The 16,187-nt window shown below is 42.0% G+C and overlaps 1 protein-coding gene across 1 annotated transcript in view; it reads left to right on the top strand.

Annotated features, from left to right (window-relative positions):
• The window catches only part of SNTB1 (syntrophin beta 1), a gene marked incomplete at its 5' end in the record, with an annotated part of 193,436 nt that overhangs the window by 96,045 nt on the left and 81,204 nt on the right, over positions 1-16,187 (top strand). Inside the window, one exon of the mRNA XM_081111288.1 lies at positions 1,765-1,987. Coding sequence (XP_080967414.1) covers positions 1,765-1,987 — 223 coding nt within the window. The remainder of the gene's footprint in view (positions 1-1,764; positions 1,988-16,187) is intronic.

Raw genomic sequence — 16,187 nt, 5'->3', positions numbered from 1 at the left:
GATGAGAGAGAATCATTGATCGGCTGCCTCCTGTATGCCCTCTACTGGGGATGGAGCCCACAACCCAGGCATGTGCCCTGACCCAGAATCAAACCATGACCTCTTGGTTTATGGGTGGATACTCAACCACTGAGCCACACTGGCCAGGCTTGGCTCTATGTCTTGCACAGTGAAGGTACTAGTTTCTAGAATTGAATCATCTAAGGTCTAGAGGAAATGCCCCCTATCTTGCACCCATTCCAGTACACTGCCATCCTATATAATAAAAGCCTAATACTCAAATTTTCCCCTCAATCGGGAGTTCAACTGGGAGTTTGACCAGGGGCCAGGCCAGCGACTGTGGCAGCAGCAGGCAGCCAGAGGAAGGGAGGCACCCCTGGCCGGTAGCTGCTAGGGACCTTACCTGTGCATGAATTTTGTGTACTGGGCCTCTAGCTTGTAATAATTAGCCAAGTCCTCCCCACACAGCAGAGAACCAGACCATGACCCACAGAAGGAAGTTTATGCTGCATGTTCTAAGAATCTAGTTGCCCTGTCAACTTAGACGGTGCTTAAATTCAGAATAGGCAGGTAACTTCTTAAGACCAAGAAAACATCCAAAAGCAGAATTTCAGTCTGTTTAACTCTTAAACTGTTTTTGTTTCTTTAAATTTTGTAAAGTAATAGATGCATATGTCTAAACATGAAAATGTACAAAGGGTAATAAAGGAATAGTACTAGTAAAGGCCTGTTTCTCCAGCATCTTGACTTTTATTTCCCCTCCAGAGAGCTAACTACAGTTAACATTTTCTTGTGTTTTCATCCAGAAATAGTTGTAGACATACAAGCATATATATTTATGACTTTATACATAAAATGATTACAGTATATGTTCTGCTCTCTACTTGTTTAAAATTAATAATAGATCTTACTGATCTTTTTGTTGTTGTTATTATTCCTCACCCGAGGATATTTTTCCATTGATTTTTAGAGAGAGTGGAAGCAAAGAGAAGAGAGAGAAACATCAATGTGAGAGAGATACATCGATTGGTTGCCTCTCACATGCACCCCGACTAGGGCTAGGGATCAAACCTACAACCGAGGTATCTTCCCTTGATGGGAATCGAACCCAGGACCCTTCAGTCTAAGGGCCAATGGTCTGTCCACTGAGCCAAACTGGCTAGGGCCTTACAAGTCTTTCTATATCAACATCTCTATTATCTCATTTTTAAAATATGGATGTCTTCCAATTTATTTAATCTGTCCTTTTTTAACATTTAGGTTGTTCCTGTTTTCAGCTCTTACATCTAATATTTTTGCTATTACAGATTTTTGCCAATAGAAAATAAGTGTTCTGTGCAATTTTTTAACACATATGTTCTTAGCACTATTAACTTGACAAAGGCTGTTGTTTCTCAACAGAAAAATGATGACATGGACGGTGAATATGGCTACCCAGAGTCCCTGTGTCAAGTTATGCTTTCCCGTTCTCTGCCCATTTGTTTTTCAGCCCATTTCCCAGAATGCAACTTATAGTCAGAAAAGATAGAAGCTGTCCTAGTTGAAAAAAGCTGAAAGTAATTCTCACGTTCTAAAAACCACGTTGGTATATAATTTCAATAACAGGGTAACTATTATGTGAGGAACAGTTCTGAATCTTGTTTAGAATTTAAGAGGTCCAGTATGAAGAGCTTGTCTAACGCAAGTTTCAAACGTTCAATCAGATTTTCCACACATTCCACCCTGCTGTACTTAAAAGAGCTTCTTGTCTTTGTTTGCTTGCAGTGAAATACATGAGAGAAGCCACACCCTACGTGAAGAAAGGCTCCCCTGTGTCCGAGATTGGATGGGAAACGCCTCCACCCGAATCCCCGCGGTTAGGGAGTGGCTCCTCGGACCCTCTGGCATCGTCCTCCCAGCCCTTCTCCTTCCACAGAGACCGGAAGAGCATCCCCCTCAGGATGTGCTATGTCACTCGGAGTATGGCCCTGGCCGACCCAGAGAACAGGTAAAGAGGACCAAAGCTCTCAGCAGCTTTTCGGCCGCTGAGGTTTCGTGCGGTCCCTTGCCAGGGCTGTGCTCCTGTTCTGAAAGCTCTCCGTGGTTCCCAAAGAACAGCCTGGAAGGGCAATGCTCAGACAATGTGTGTGTTCAAGCCAGGCCTCCCTCCCTCTCATGGTCCATCCTTCCTCCTCCTTTCTTTCATCCTCATGAATCGGCACCCTGAGTTCTGGTTGTGGAAAGAGATGAAGAATTGGAGGTGTATTCCTAAGTGTCTTCTCTGGGACTGCCACAGTCAGCTTATGGGACTTAGGGCACGTTTCTCAAACCCCTAAACCTCCACTTTGTTACCTATAAAATGGGAATAATTGAGATATACACCTCACTGGGCTGTGAGGATTGGGGCGGGGGGGAAGCAAATCAGCCTCTCTGGGCACCAGTGCCCTCCACTGTGTATTTGGAGAGTCAGATGGAGGATATGTGAAACTATTTTTTACTCTAAACCTCGTTTTATGCTCAGGGGAGAAAAGAGTGGCTCCAGTCCAAGCATGGGGTGCTTCTTGCAAAGTCTGTACGTGACTTCTCAGGCCACAGGACAGCTATGTCACCCAGTCCATGGCAATTATAAGGCATCCAGCCAAGATCAGCAAATACTTGGGGTCTCTCTTCCCTCAAAAGTCTTCCTTTAACTCATCTGAATAGAAAGCATGCATCTTGGAGGAAAAGAAGAGAGATGTAGAGAAAAGAGAGGGGACGTGAGCCAGCCAGTGGGGGATCTTGGTGACCTTTGCATCCACACTCAAATGCTAAAAATAGGAACAGCCACTGGCCCTCATTTCTAACATGTGTGGAACAGCTGCAACCCACCCGCTTCGGGAATATTTGGCGAGGTGCTAGAGTTGATGGGGAAAAGCCAAAGGGAATGGGGGCAGGGCAAATGTTGCCTCCTTGGCTTGCTGCTCAATGCTGTTTTTGTTCTCTTCCTAATAAGCGCTCTCTAAGGAAGCTGCAAGCAAGCCTTTGGGACTCCAGCCAGCTGCAGGGCCACCCTGCTCCCCCCACCCCTTCTCTGTCAGTTACATCTGCACAGGGATGGGAGATCAGTAGTTGTAGGAGAGAGTCAGCAGGTATCAGCAAAAGATGAGTCAGCGTAAGCAGACTGGGAAGGAGGCAGCATTCTTAGATAAGCCACCTCCATCTGTTCTCTTGTGTGTATCCCCTCAATTTCTGCCACTTTCCTGGGCCTACAGTTCATGTCCTGGTTACTCTGAGTTTCCTCTTCCCTGGCCTCTTATCAAACATGCCCTTTCTCCTAAGAGTCTGGTGTGTAAGGTTTCAGATCTGATGAATTTATAATTTATTGAGTGCCTGTCTTGTGCTGGGCATTATGCTAATTGCTTCAGATCGGAGACTGAAAAGTGGCAGCTTACAGGTGTACCCAGCCCATAGGTATGTTTCTTTAATGGCCTATCTAGTGTTTTAACCCCACTTGGTCCTCTTAACAGCCCTCTGAGTTTCTACCATTGTCCCCATTTTGTAGATTAAAAAACTGAGATTCGGTGCTTATAGAAGTTCCAAACATCATACAGCTAATATAGGGGCTAGCTGGGCTTCAAACTCCTGCCTCTGGAGTGGATGACAGTATCAGTTTATTGTTACCAGAAAAATGCAGAGACTAGAAAATATGGGGTATCGTGGAAGTGATTAATGCATTGGAGAGAGAGCTCAAAGAAATGATTCCTCAGGTTCCTTCCAGCTGTGGACTTATAACATTTTCTCCAAGGCACTTAATTATATTTTAAAGAATATTTTTGGAGCCATCATTTTTTAGTTCAAATATCGGAAACTTTATTCTGTCAAGCCAGTTGAGGGAATGCATTTTTAAACTTTTCTCTCGGTGCTCATCAAGGCCCCCAGGAATGAGTGTATGTGGGGCCTCCCAGGTGGTGAGGCAGAGCCAGGCCTGCTGGGGGATGAGACTGTCAGGGCAGGACTGAAATGGCAACCCCGTTAAGCCAGAGGGTCCAGGAGAGGACTTTAGTCCAGACAGTTCCAAAACTTCTGATAATAAAATTAACCTTTTCCAGTGTATATGTATATCAAATCACCATGGTGTATACTTTAAATATATTATGATTTTGTCTATTATTCCTAGTGAAACTGGAAACACACATACATATTAGGGACTTAGGTGAGTCTTGACCCCTGTTGAGGAAGAGAAGAAAAAAAAGAGAGAATTAAAAGTTTACGGGACTCCAGTTACACACTGGGCAGAGGGTAATGTACTAGTCAGAATGCGGATTCTGTTGAATACAAGACACACCTAACCCAAGGTGATTTTAAAAGGCAAAAATATAGGGATGGACAAAGCATCCAAGGCAAATGCAAACTGACAGCCACAGATAGCATCAGTTTGGATCTTGGTATATGACAGATCAAATGCAGATTGAAAAGGACAAAACAAGACAGAAAAGGACTGATCTATGCTAAAGGCCAGAGTTCACAAGGAGCATTCAATAGTTATGAATGTACATCAAATGACACAGCAGTGACCCATAGGGCAGGACCTGCAGGTGATGCGAGAAGAAATAGAAACATACTAATATTAGGTCATTTCACACACCACTCTCAGGCCAAGGACAGGGCAAGTGGACAAAAGGTAAATAAAGAGAAAAGACCCGCCCTGGCTGGGTGGCTTGATTGGTTGGAGCATTGTCCTGTATACCAGGGGGTTGTGGGGTCACTTGCTGGTCAGGGCATGTATTGAGGTACATATGAGAGGCAGCTTATGGGTGTTCCTCTCTCATCAGTATTTCTCTCTCCTCTCTCCTCTCTCCTCTCTCCTCTCTCCTCTCTCCTCTCTCCTCTCTCCTCTCTCCTCTCTCCTCTCTCCTCTCTCCTCTCTCCTCTCTCCTCTCTCCTCTCCCCTCTCCCCTCTCCCCTCTCCCCTCTCCCCTCTCCCCTCTCCCCTCTCCCCTCTCCCCTCTCCCCTCTCCCCTCTCCCCTCTCCCCTCTCCCCTCTCCCCTCTCCCCTCTCCCCTCTCCCCTCTCCCCTCTCCCCTCTCCCCTCTCCCCTCTCCCCTCTCCCCTCTCCTCTCTCTCTCCCTTTCCCTGGCCCCCTTCTTTTCTCTCTAAGAATACAGGGCATATCCTCAGGTGAGGATTCAAACAACGTACTTAATACTGGAGATTTTAGTACATCACAAACTTTGTATCCTGATAATGAAGAATACACTTTCTTTTCAGATTCACATGGAACATTCACAAAACTAACCATACATTAGGCCACAAAGCATGCAGTAAATTTCATAAAGTAGAAATAACACAAACAATGTCCTTTGATGATAGTGGAATAAAACTAGAAAACATAACCAAACCAAAGCACGGAAGGCTTTTCTTCATGATTTCGTAAAACTCTCTATGACATAATTCTTGGGTCAAAGGGGAAATAGCAACTTCTGGTAATAAAATTAACTTTAGAAATTGCAGCATTTCTAAAAACAGTAATAATCATGAAAAGAATGCACATATTAAATATAAGGAGAAAAAAGGGAAAAGGGAGAGTGTGGACTCTGGAGTCAGCTCTTGCTCCACGATGGAATGTTAGTTCCACCACTTATGCATGAATAGACATCTAATGACACAGGGATAAGAAATGAGAGTTGAAGCAAACCGTAGACCTTGGATTCAAACCCACACCCAGCTGACACCAAGTCCAGTCTCCTAACCCCCCCATTACCTCCAACTTGAGCACCTGCTCACCTGAACTATAAGCACCATGGCCAGGACTAAATGGTCTCCTGGCTGCTAAAACCTAAGGACCCATGACAAATGCCACACCGTCTCAGGACTAATCCCTTTGTTTGGTGACACATAGCTACTTATAGTTAGCATTAAAATCTCTACTGTTTGATCTCGCAAATAGAAACAGCCATAGAACAGCAGGCAGGATTGCTGCTCTTTCCACAAAAAAGGTCACGTCAGCAGGCACTGAATCCACAAGAATATGTCACTGCTAGTGGCCGTCAATGATTACAAGATTTATTTTTTTTAATTCTACCTCTTAAATATCTTTTGAGTTTCATATTCAGCTTGTCTTTCTAGCCACTACCCTAGTGCCGGCCACATCCTCCGTCCTCTAAGCCATTTGGACATAAGTCCTGCTGGGTGCTTTGTTTTTACTAGTAGTTTGCTCCTTCCCCACCCACTACCAGCTACCCTACACCCAGCTGGCCAAAGGGATGTGAAACCCTCCAAACTCATCCATTTGGTCAAAATGATGCCTTATCCCTTTCAGTAATGTAGAAACTCCCCAGCATTGCGTACAAACCCCATGTGGTGGTTTTGGATCTTCCCTAAGCCTCCAGCTCCTCCCCATCTTAGCCTTTATGCTGCAGCAAACTTAAACAATTTGTACACGTTCTTCACTTGCCTCCCGGACAGCCTCCTCATCACCTGTGAAGCCTCAGCACAGGTCCCACTCTCCCTCGCGGGTAGATCTATCTGTCCATGATGGCACCCTGTGTGACTAGAGATGTTTTATCTTCCACTGGCTACCCAGTTCTTAAAGCCAGAAGACCCAGGAGTTCTGGAGCATCCCATGTTTTCATTTTAATATTCCAGCTTCTTAGAACATTGCTTGATACAAGTCAGGCATTCACAAATATATGATATGTTAATAAATGACACATGGCCTATCGATCTGTCCATTTTTGGTATTTCTACCATTTCAAAAACTTCTCTTTAAAAAATCTTCCACTAAATAGCCTTAGGAGTAAGAGAATAAATCAAAGCAAAGTTCTATCCTGCCAGGCTGAGCAGACTTAAGGAAACCAGGGCAATCTATTAACCAAACCTGTCACTGGGTTGACAGCAGATGGACCAGGGTGGGTGGCGAATAAAGCTTTTGTCATGACGATGGATGCTAGTAATAGATGCCATTCTATGCCTTCATGGTTAAATTATGGAGCTATGAACACAACCTTTCTTGAAAAACAGTGCACATCTCTATTTGTGGTGCACAAGTGAACAATTCACAATGTTTGGGGGCACATTATCCCCCTCCCACCACACGCATATACCATATGTAGTGTTCTCAACTATACTCTTTAAACTTGGATCACTATGGGACAATTCCCTTTTTTAGTGCATCCAGAATGAAGCTCCACGGGGTATTTATATCCATCTCTCTCCACAGCAAGCCCTTGTGAGAAGCACCTCTTCTGTTAAGGGGCTCACAAAATATGTACTTTCCTGGTTCTGTTGTCTTAATTCTTGGTTGGACACACCGTGGTGGCCTCATAACTGAAACTATTGCCCACAGATCATGATTAACATTTATGCTTTGGAAACAAAGGGAAAATATAAAATCAATGTATAATGGTGCTGTAATAAGTGGACACAGTTGAAATATTTAAAACAGAGGCCCTAGCCCTAGCTGATTTGGCTCAGTGGATAGAGTATCAGCCTGGGGACTGAAAGGTCCCAGGTTTGATTCCGGTCAAGGGCACGTGCCTGAGTTGCGGGTTCGATCCCCAGTGGGGGGCATGCAGGATGCAGCCTATCAATGATTCTCTCTCATCATTGATGTTTCTATCTCTCTCGCCCTCTCTGAAATAAATAATAAATATATATTTTAGAAAATAAAATAAAATAAAACAGAGGCCCAAATTAACTACATACTAATATCTCCAAGTAAAACTCTAGAGTTGAAGTTATAAAATATGGCTTCAAATCCCAATCCTGTCACTTATTGCCTTTAACTTTAGATAAATTATCTAATCACTCTGATTTCTTATCTATAAAATGTGCTTACAAATACCACATATAATAGTTGTGGTGATTAGACTTAATGTCGATATTCTCTACTTCCTGGCACTATAACCATGGCATGAATGCAGCTTTCAATATAAAATATCCTCATATCTGGGTTTAAGGGGAGGGGAAAGTTTTTGTTTTTCCTCTCCAGCAGAGAGAAGTGCTCAGATCATCTCCCCAAGCTGTTAGGCAAGGATTATTGTGCAAGGCATTCTTTCGCAGAGGTTTGCAGCCTTTGACATGTCTGGCACACCCCAGGAACCTCAGTTCCAGTTTCCTAACTCAGGGGATTGCAAAGCCTTAGCTGCCATCTGTGTCTCAAACTTTAAGTCCTCAGCCCACCCACTGTTACTCAACCCACTACCTACCATGACCCTACCCCGACCCCATTTCCCCAGGATGCCTTGTGATCAGTTTGAATCATCCTGGTTTTCATTGCCCTCACACTCTTTTTTTTTTTTTTTTTTGACACCTGGGAGTTTCCTTTCCCCTCCTACAAGCTCGGTATTACAGGAAAACACAAGCAAGTAAACTTGTCTTATATCTCTTTTTTTTTCTTTCTTTCTTTCTTTTTTTTTTTTTTTTTTTTTTTTTTTTGGTCTTATATCTTATCTAGCATATCCAGGTGTTCACAGCAGAAGGTTTTCTGAATTTGTGTAAACACCATTTTGCTGGAACTGGAACCTCATCACATGGCTATGTATATATCATGAACAAAAGTCACTTGTTCTATTTTATCAGCTGTGATTAACAAAATAAGTTAACCTTTTACCACTATGTTTAAAATTAAAGACAAGCAAACAAGCAGCATAGAACCATGAGTATTATCTTTTGGACAATCTAGCACTTGCATTTGAAAGTGTGAATTTGCCTCTACCAACCACCAGGAGCACCATTTTGGTTATGCTTCTTCATCTGTATCTATCTGTCTATCTGTCTGTCTGTCTATGAATCATCTATCACCCCTACCTACCTACTAACCTACCTGTTTATCCTTGCTTCTGACTTAGACAACCCCTAGTGAACTATCTTGTTACTATAAAAAGTATGCATAAAAAGAGTGATGACCTTGGTGTTTGACTCAACAGTGCTCACATTCTGCATTTGAGAAATGTAGGAAGTGAAATATATAATAACATTTCAACAATTTGTTTAAAGGTCATTGGGAAGGGGATTTTCAAGGCTGAGTTAGTCAGGAAAAAAAAAACCCAAAAATAAAGTTCTAAACAATAGTATTATTAAGTGTATACAGTGAGACAAAGTAAGGAGGTATGCCTTGTAGCATTCATAACAGACCTAAGAAAATAGGTACATGCTCCCCTTTCAAAGCTATTTTAAATGAAAGTTTAAAGGTTATCAAAACAATGAAGGTGGATAGTTTAAAAATCAAGTACATCTAAAAGATTTATATATATTTTAAAAAGCAAATGGGTGTTTATCATCCGTTTTGCAGCCCAACTGTAAAGCAATCCACAGGCTCATGTCTGAGGTCTGGAAAAGTTTCTCCTATTTATTTGATAACTAGAGGCCCGGTCCATGAAAATTCGTACACTTGGGGGAGTCCCTCAGCCCAGCCGGAGCCCTCTCAGAGTCTGGGACCCCTTAGGGGAAGTCCACCTGCCGGCTTAGTGGCTCTACCTGACTCAATTGCTGTTTGAACTCTTGCTTTATCATATTCCCTTTTGGGTTTATACCTATTTTACTGGTGTGTTTTTTTTTACTGGGATCTTTTAAGGGAGAGGAGATGAACTGGAATGACCAAGCCAATATTGTTTTTCCCAATAAGCAGCCTTGCATAATGTGCATCTTTGCATACAACAGAGTGCACAAAAGGTTCCTTTTAATGAGCCTAAACAACATTTTTAGAGCCTTGTTATTTTTAAGAAACATTTCCTCCAAAGATAAACTAACTTCAGGATTCATCCTAATTATCATACATTTTTAATCAGTGGGAGATAAATTAGTAAGATTTCCCTGGCAGTGGTAAGCTAGTTTTAAAAAAGGAATTTAACTGTCTTTGGTTAGCCCTGGGGAAAAGAGTAGAGGAGAGGGCTCGCGAAGAAGGGCCCCATGATTTCATTAATGCATAATAAAATTAGTTCATTTTAGCTCATGCTTGTGCCTCTAAGGATTATTTCCGGGAAAATCTCAGTTTTCCCTCTTCTAAGAGTACTTTAAGAGGTTGAACTCAACCATCAGGGTGTTGAGAGATTTTTGATAATGCTGACTCTCAGTGTTTAGGTCCTGATCCTTTACTCTTGATACATTAATTGAACTCCATTTGGTTTGCAAAAAGCTGTCCCAGGATTTTCCAGCTGAGATAATGAAGCTTCTGAAAATAACCCCAATGCTATCCTCTATTCAAGCAGGTATCACCTACCACTGGGTGGAGAGAATGGAGAGAGACGGGGGTTCACAGAGAGGTCTCTGCCCTCCCTTTCACACATGCGTGCAATTTTATTTTCCTTCATGGAGGATGGGGTCAGGGCACAGAGAGCTGCACATACAGTTAGTCCGACATACAGGGCCCATGTCTGTTCACAGATACTCCCTTTGTTCCTAAATAATACTAGAATAGGAATTTTGACCTTGCTGGTCTATTAAACCTGGTTGAGATTGCTTTCTCTTTCTTAAATTTCAAGTTTTAAACAGTTTTTAAAAAATGCATTTTTCTTGATTTCAGAGAGGAACATCAATGAGGAGAGAACATCTTTGATCCGGCTGCCTCCTGCAAATCCCACACTGGGGATTGAGCCCGCAACCCAGGCATGTGCCCCATCTAGGAATCAGTTGCGACCTCCTGGTTCATAGGTCAATTCTCAATCACTGAGCCATGCAGGCTGGGCAAGTTTTAAACAGCACTGACCATCCAGGCTTTTCTGCGAGGTGCTGAGGCTGCAGCACTGAGAGTTCTTGCCCTGACGTGGCCTACCGTCTGTAGGGAACATGTACAAGCCAGCCAGCAATTACACAACAGGACCACGGGAAGGTGACGAGGGAAGTGAAGGGTGCTTTGTCAGCTCCCCACAGGGAAGCTACCTAATGCAAAGTTCTGCTTTTGGAGGGGACAGGGAGTGTCTGAGGAAGTGATGTCTACGCTGAGACTCGAGTAGTGAAATAGAAGTTGGCCAGGTCAAAGGTTGGGGGAGGAAGGCTAGAAGGGCAGAGGGAATAGTATGAGTTTGGGCACTGAGGCAAGAAAAAAACACATAGTTCTTAAGAACTGGATGAAGTTCAGTCTTTTTGGCACAGCCTATACGTACCAGAAAAAGAGTGTTTAGAGTCTGGAGCGGTTGTCCCGGTCAGAGCTAAGCCGTTTCATGATGGAGGGGTCTGACATAGTAGGAATGACATCACATGGATCCCTCTGGCTTCACAGTAAGCGTGGACTGGAAGGGCGCAAGACTGGAGACTGGGGGAGCCTTAGGGGATTATTGCAAAACCTGAGATGAGAAACAATCCTGGTTTCTACTGGAGCAGGACAGAAACACTAAAGAGAAGTTGGATGAATTTGAGAGACTTTCAGAGATGGAATCTGCAGAAGTTCAGGATAAAATGGGCTTGGAGGGATGAAGAAACATGAGTTCAAAACCAGTTTTGCTCTGTCATCCATGGACATACAGCTGTGGTCAGGCACACACCTGGCCCTATGTCCTAGATGGGAGTCAGGGTATGGCTTGCCTAACTGAAATTTCAAACATGGCGAGGACGGCAGCATTGCTAGTTTTCCTTTTGTATTTGCCACAGTTCTTAGAAGAGCACACAGAAATCCCTCACTAAGTACAAGGATGTCAGGCAGGGTCCTGCCAGCATACACTCTTAAAGTGTTCACTGGGGATTATTTAATGACGGCACTATTTACAGAAGAGCAGGTCATGCTAAAGCAGCGGTTCTCAACCTGTGGGTCGCGACTCCTTTGGGGGTCAAACGACCCTTTCACAGGGGTCGCCTAAGACCATCAGAAAACACATATATAATTACATATTGTTTTTGTGATTAATCACTATGCTTTAATTATGTTCAACTTGTAACAATGAAAATACATCCTGCATATCAGATATTTACAAGACGATTCATAACAGTAGCAAAATTACAGTTATGAAGTAGCAACGAAAATAATTTTATGGTTGGGGGTCACCACAACATGAGGAACTGTATTAAAGGGTCGCGGCATTAGGAAGGTTGAGAACCACTGGTCTAAAGTATCCAACCATGGATGGAGAAGCACCCAGGGCTTAGCAGAGGCGGGAAGCTGTTCCAACCCATGGGACTGAGGAGCAAAAGGAGCACTTTACCTCAGCCTGGTGAGGACTAGAGCCCTCAGAGAGAAAGAGTGGTCCTGCCCTAGAATGTCCTGCCCATGCTTCTGATTGGCTGCACACAATTGGAAGTAAGAGGCTAGCGACCTGAGTGGTGCTGATTAGCACATAGAGTTTGAAGTCTTGGAGCACAGAGCAAGGCAGAGAAGGACAGAGAACCAATCTGCAGGCAGAAGTAGAAAAAAAATCACAGAAGTGTAATTATATTCTGCCTCTTTGAAAATAGCTCTGACGTGTATATGACAACTGTTAACTATAAGAAAAATGTGGTTAACCCAAACTCTTCATGTCCTGACCTTGTTGGAGAAAAACATCTTGGACAGTCCCACATCAAGATGTCTAGGTTTCTGCTTAATAAAAGGTGTTGTGCCCCATCTAGAGTTTGGACCAAGAATTCTTTTAGCCACAGTGATGCCAGCTGGATATAGAGGTGACCATCGAAAGGCTCAGAGAAAAGAGTTTATTTCACTCAAGGGCAGTGCAGCAGGGAGTGGACAGGGCAGCACAGCTAAGAAATAAACTGGATGATGGATTTTTGTTCCCTCCTCTGAAAGTGACAGAGGTTTAGAGGGAGTGTCCTCTTCCTTTATGACAAAGCTGGGGGCTGGAGAAAGTACAGATAAGAGTGCGACTGACTATGCTTACCTGGTTTGGCAGGGAAATATCCATAAAAAGGCAACGGATAGCCCTGGCTGGTGTGGCTCAGTTGGTTGAGTGTCATCCCCTACACCGAAAGGTTGCTGATTCAGTTCCTGGTCAGGACACATGCCCAGGCTGCAGGTTTGATCCCTGGTTGGGGATGTATGAGAGGCAACTGATGGATGTTTCTTTCTCATGTTGATGTTTCTCCCCTTTTCCTTTTCTCTCTCTAAAAAAATCAATGTTTTTTAAAGGCAACATATATACAAGAAGGCACATTTAAATAGAAACCCCTAATCCTGGGAATCAAAACTCTAGGGTGCACAATCTTTTTAATGTTACATTGCTCTCACCTGAAATGCCAAATCACTTACCCTTTGTAGACACACTTTCGCTTATAATGTACTGCTCCTCCACCCCCCAAAAAAATCCTCTCCTCTACTTCTGTTATGAAACACATACAGTGAAGGCCAAGTGCTGCAATTTGTTTTCAGTTCCTGTATTATTAAATATTCAGGCAATCGGAAAATGTTTTCTCATGTTACCTGGAAACGAAACACTAGCTCCAGAAGTTAGAATTCTTACAGCTATTTTCTCAAGCTCTCTGGCAATATTTCTTAATGGCTGTGTTGTGCCATCTTCAAAAGATGATTGACGTTCAGGCCAGGTGAACCTAAGCTTTATTTCTAGCTTTTCTACTTATTATCTGTGTGACTTTAATTTGCTTAACTTCTTTAAATTAAAAAAAATAATAATTTATTGGGGTGATATTGGTTAATAAGATTATATACATTTCAAGTGTACAATATTATAATACATCATCTGTATATTTCATTGTTGCTCCTCACCAAAGTTTAGTCTTCTTCCCTCATCATATATTTTACCTCAATTTTAAAAAATATTTTTATTGATTTTTTTAGAGAGAGGGGAAAGGAGAGGGTGAGAGAAATATCCCTGTGAGAGAGAAACACTGATCCCCTGCCTCCTGTACACCCCCTATTGGGGATCTGGGGATTGAGCCCCCCAACCCTAGCCCTGATCTGGACTTGAACTGGCAACCTTTTGGTACACAGGATGACACTCAACCAATTAAACCACACCAGCTAAGGCTTACCTAATTTTTTAAATATATAAAATGAGGCTGATAGTATCTCTATCTATGTACTGTTTTAAGAATTAAATAAGTTGAGATGTGCCTAATACCTGGGACATAGTAGGCACTTAGCAAATGTAATCTCTTTCCATTCATTCATGTTTCAGTGATGTCTGTCCTTAATACGATGACGAAAGGATTCTCTCAGTGTCATGAAGATGTGTTAAACATTTTTAGATAGTTTTATTAACTGATGGGAAAGCCTTGGGTAAAATTTTGTGTTGAAAAATTTGGGTAGATGAAAACCACAACATGACCTGATACATTTCGATATTGCATCAGTTTGCAGAACTGCGTTAGTTTGCAAATAGTATCTTTAGATTAATTTCTCCAGGAAAGACAGAGACTGGACTTGAATCCCTAAGAAAGGATAACTTCCTACCAAAGTTACATAGAAAGATCCGTTGCATAGAAATATCCCAGTAAGTCTTGATGGCAGAATTTTCTAGCCTGCTGTCACATATACAGAAAAGTAGAGTGACAGATAAAACTATATGCATGAGCAAAGAGTAGGAATTCGAACCCAAATATTAGTGCTGATACCAGAGTAATCCCAGGATTCCACCAATGTCAATTTGCATCAAATTTCTAGGTTTCACAAATCTATGTATCTGTGTACAAAGTTTAATGGTATAATTCATGTGCAACCAGCAGTATTAGAACATGTGTTTTAGTCCCTTTTTTTGCTACAGATTTTTCAGTTGTGTTCCATTCATCTTTTCTTTCTGAATCCTTTATAAAGTGAGAAGTATACCATTTTGAGGCAGATGTTTATAGCTTTTGATGTCTGTGGAAGAGAGAAGAACTAGCTAGTACATATTTGCATTGAGCTAAATGAACTAGCCAAACCTTCATTGCAAACTAAATTTCAGAGCAACTGAGAACTAATGAATTGTTGTTCTTTTAGATGTCTACATGGGAAAAGTGTGTGGCTTTGAAAACAGAAGAACCTGTGTTTAAATCCTAGCTCTTTGTGGCTGTGGACACCGTATTTTACCCAGTTAACCCATCTATAAAATCGGCATAATATGACCTAGTCTTCAGAGTTATTACACAGATTAAATACCTCTCAAAATGAGGTGTGTATAAGATGAATTTTGCTCTGAATTTTGGGAGAATCGAATTTATAGAGTAAGCGAAAAGACTTTAAACTAATTTATGCTTGTAGATATTTTATCTCAAAAGTAGACTCACTTGTTTCAATAATTAAGAGTTTTCAGATAGAAAGTTATTAGAAGAACTTATGTATATTACAGTATTTAGCAAATGTGATTTGTCATGTTACAGTGAGAGAAATAGAAACCAGGCTAGGTAACTTAAGCAGAGTGGGATTCAATACAGGCATACTTCAGAGATGTTATGGGCTCAGTTCCAGACCACCTCAGTAAAGTGGGTATTGCAATCGTAAGTCATGATCTTTTTGCTGGTGGAGGGTATTGCCTTTAACTAATAAAAAACAAACAAACACCCAAACACCATCTGTACAGTACAGTAAAGCCAAATGCAATGAAATGAAGTATGCCTGTATAAGGAATTAATTGCTTTAAAACAAAAATGGGAAGACCATAGACTGGGTGTCCATTAATGACCCTCAGAACTCTATAAAATTGATACAATCAGAAAGTGGGGAACCAAGTCACCAATGGAACTCTTGAAATTATATAGTGCCAAAGCAGTGAGTCCAAGAGCCAGGAAACTGGGTGAGAGTGCTGGTACCTTGCAACTGTCTCTTGACACTTGGAAAGCTGGTGATTGGACACTGGTGCTCCAAGCTAGCTGCCATTGCCTCTTTTTTTTTTTTGGACACTGACAGCCTTGCTTCCAGCAAAGGCAGTCAAAACATCAGGAGTATGTCCTCCTCTTCACCTCCACCTTTCAAATCTCATTGGGAAAAAAAATACACACACACATGGTGTCACCCCAAAAATGTATACACAATTTAATAGCTGATAGCTCAATTTTGAAAATGAAATTTATTTTAGTAAACATTGCCTTTATAATTATTCAAAGTGTGTGTATACATTTTTGGGACACTCTACACAGACACACACAGGCTCAAACAAACACACCTGGCAGAACCTAGTATGTCCCCAGAAACATAGCTGCAAAGGAATCTGGAAAGATGGATACTTTTTTCTTTATTCACATCATAAAGAGAGTACAGTGAGATTGAATAAAGTCAATTTACAGTATCTGTCATATAAAGTATTTCAACATGATAGGAGCTCAAGAAATGTTTGTTACCCTCCCTTCCTCTATAAAGTCTCAAAACAAGAATT

Source organism: Myotis nattereri, assembly GCF_964212035.1.
Source record: "Myotis nattereri genome assembly, chromosome: 17".
Taxonomy (NCBI): domain Eukaryota; kingdom Metazoa; phylum Chordata; class Mammalia; order Chiroptera; family Vespertilionidae; genus Myotis; species Myotis nattereri.
The sequence above is the reverse complement of the archived record's forward strand: the minus strand, read 5'-3'. Positions and strand labels throughout refer to the sequence as shown.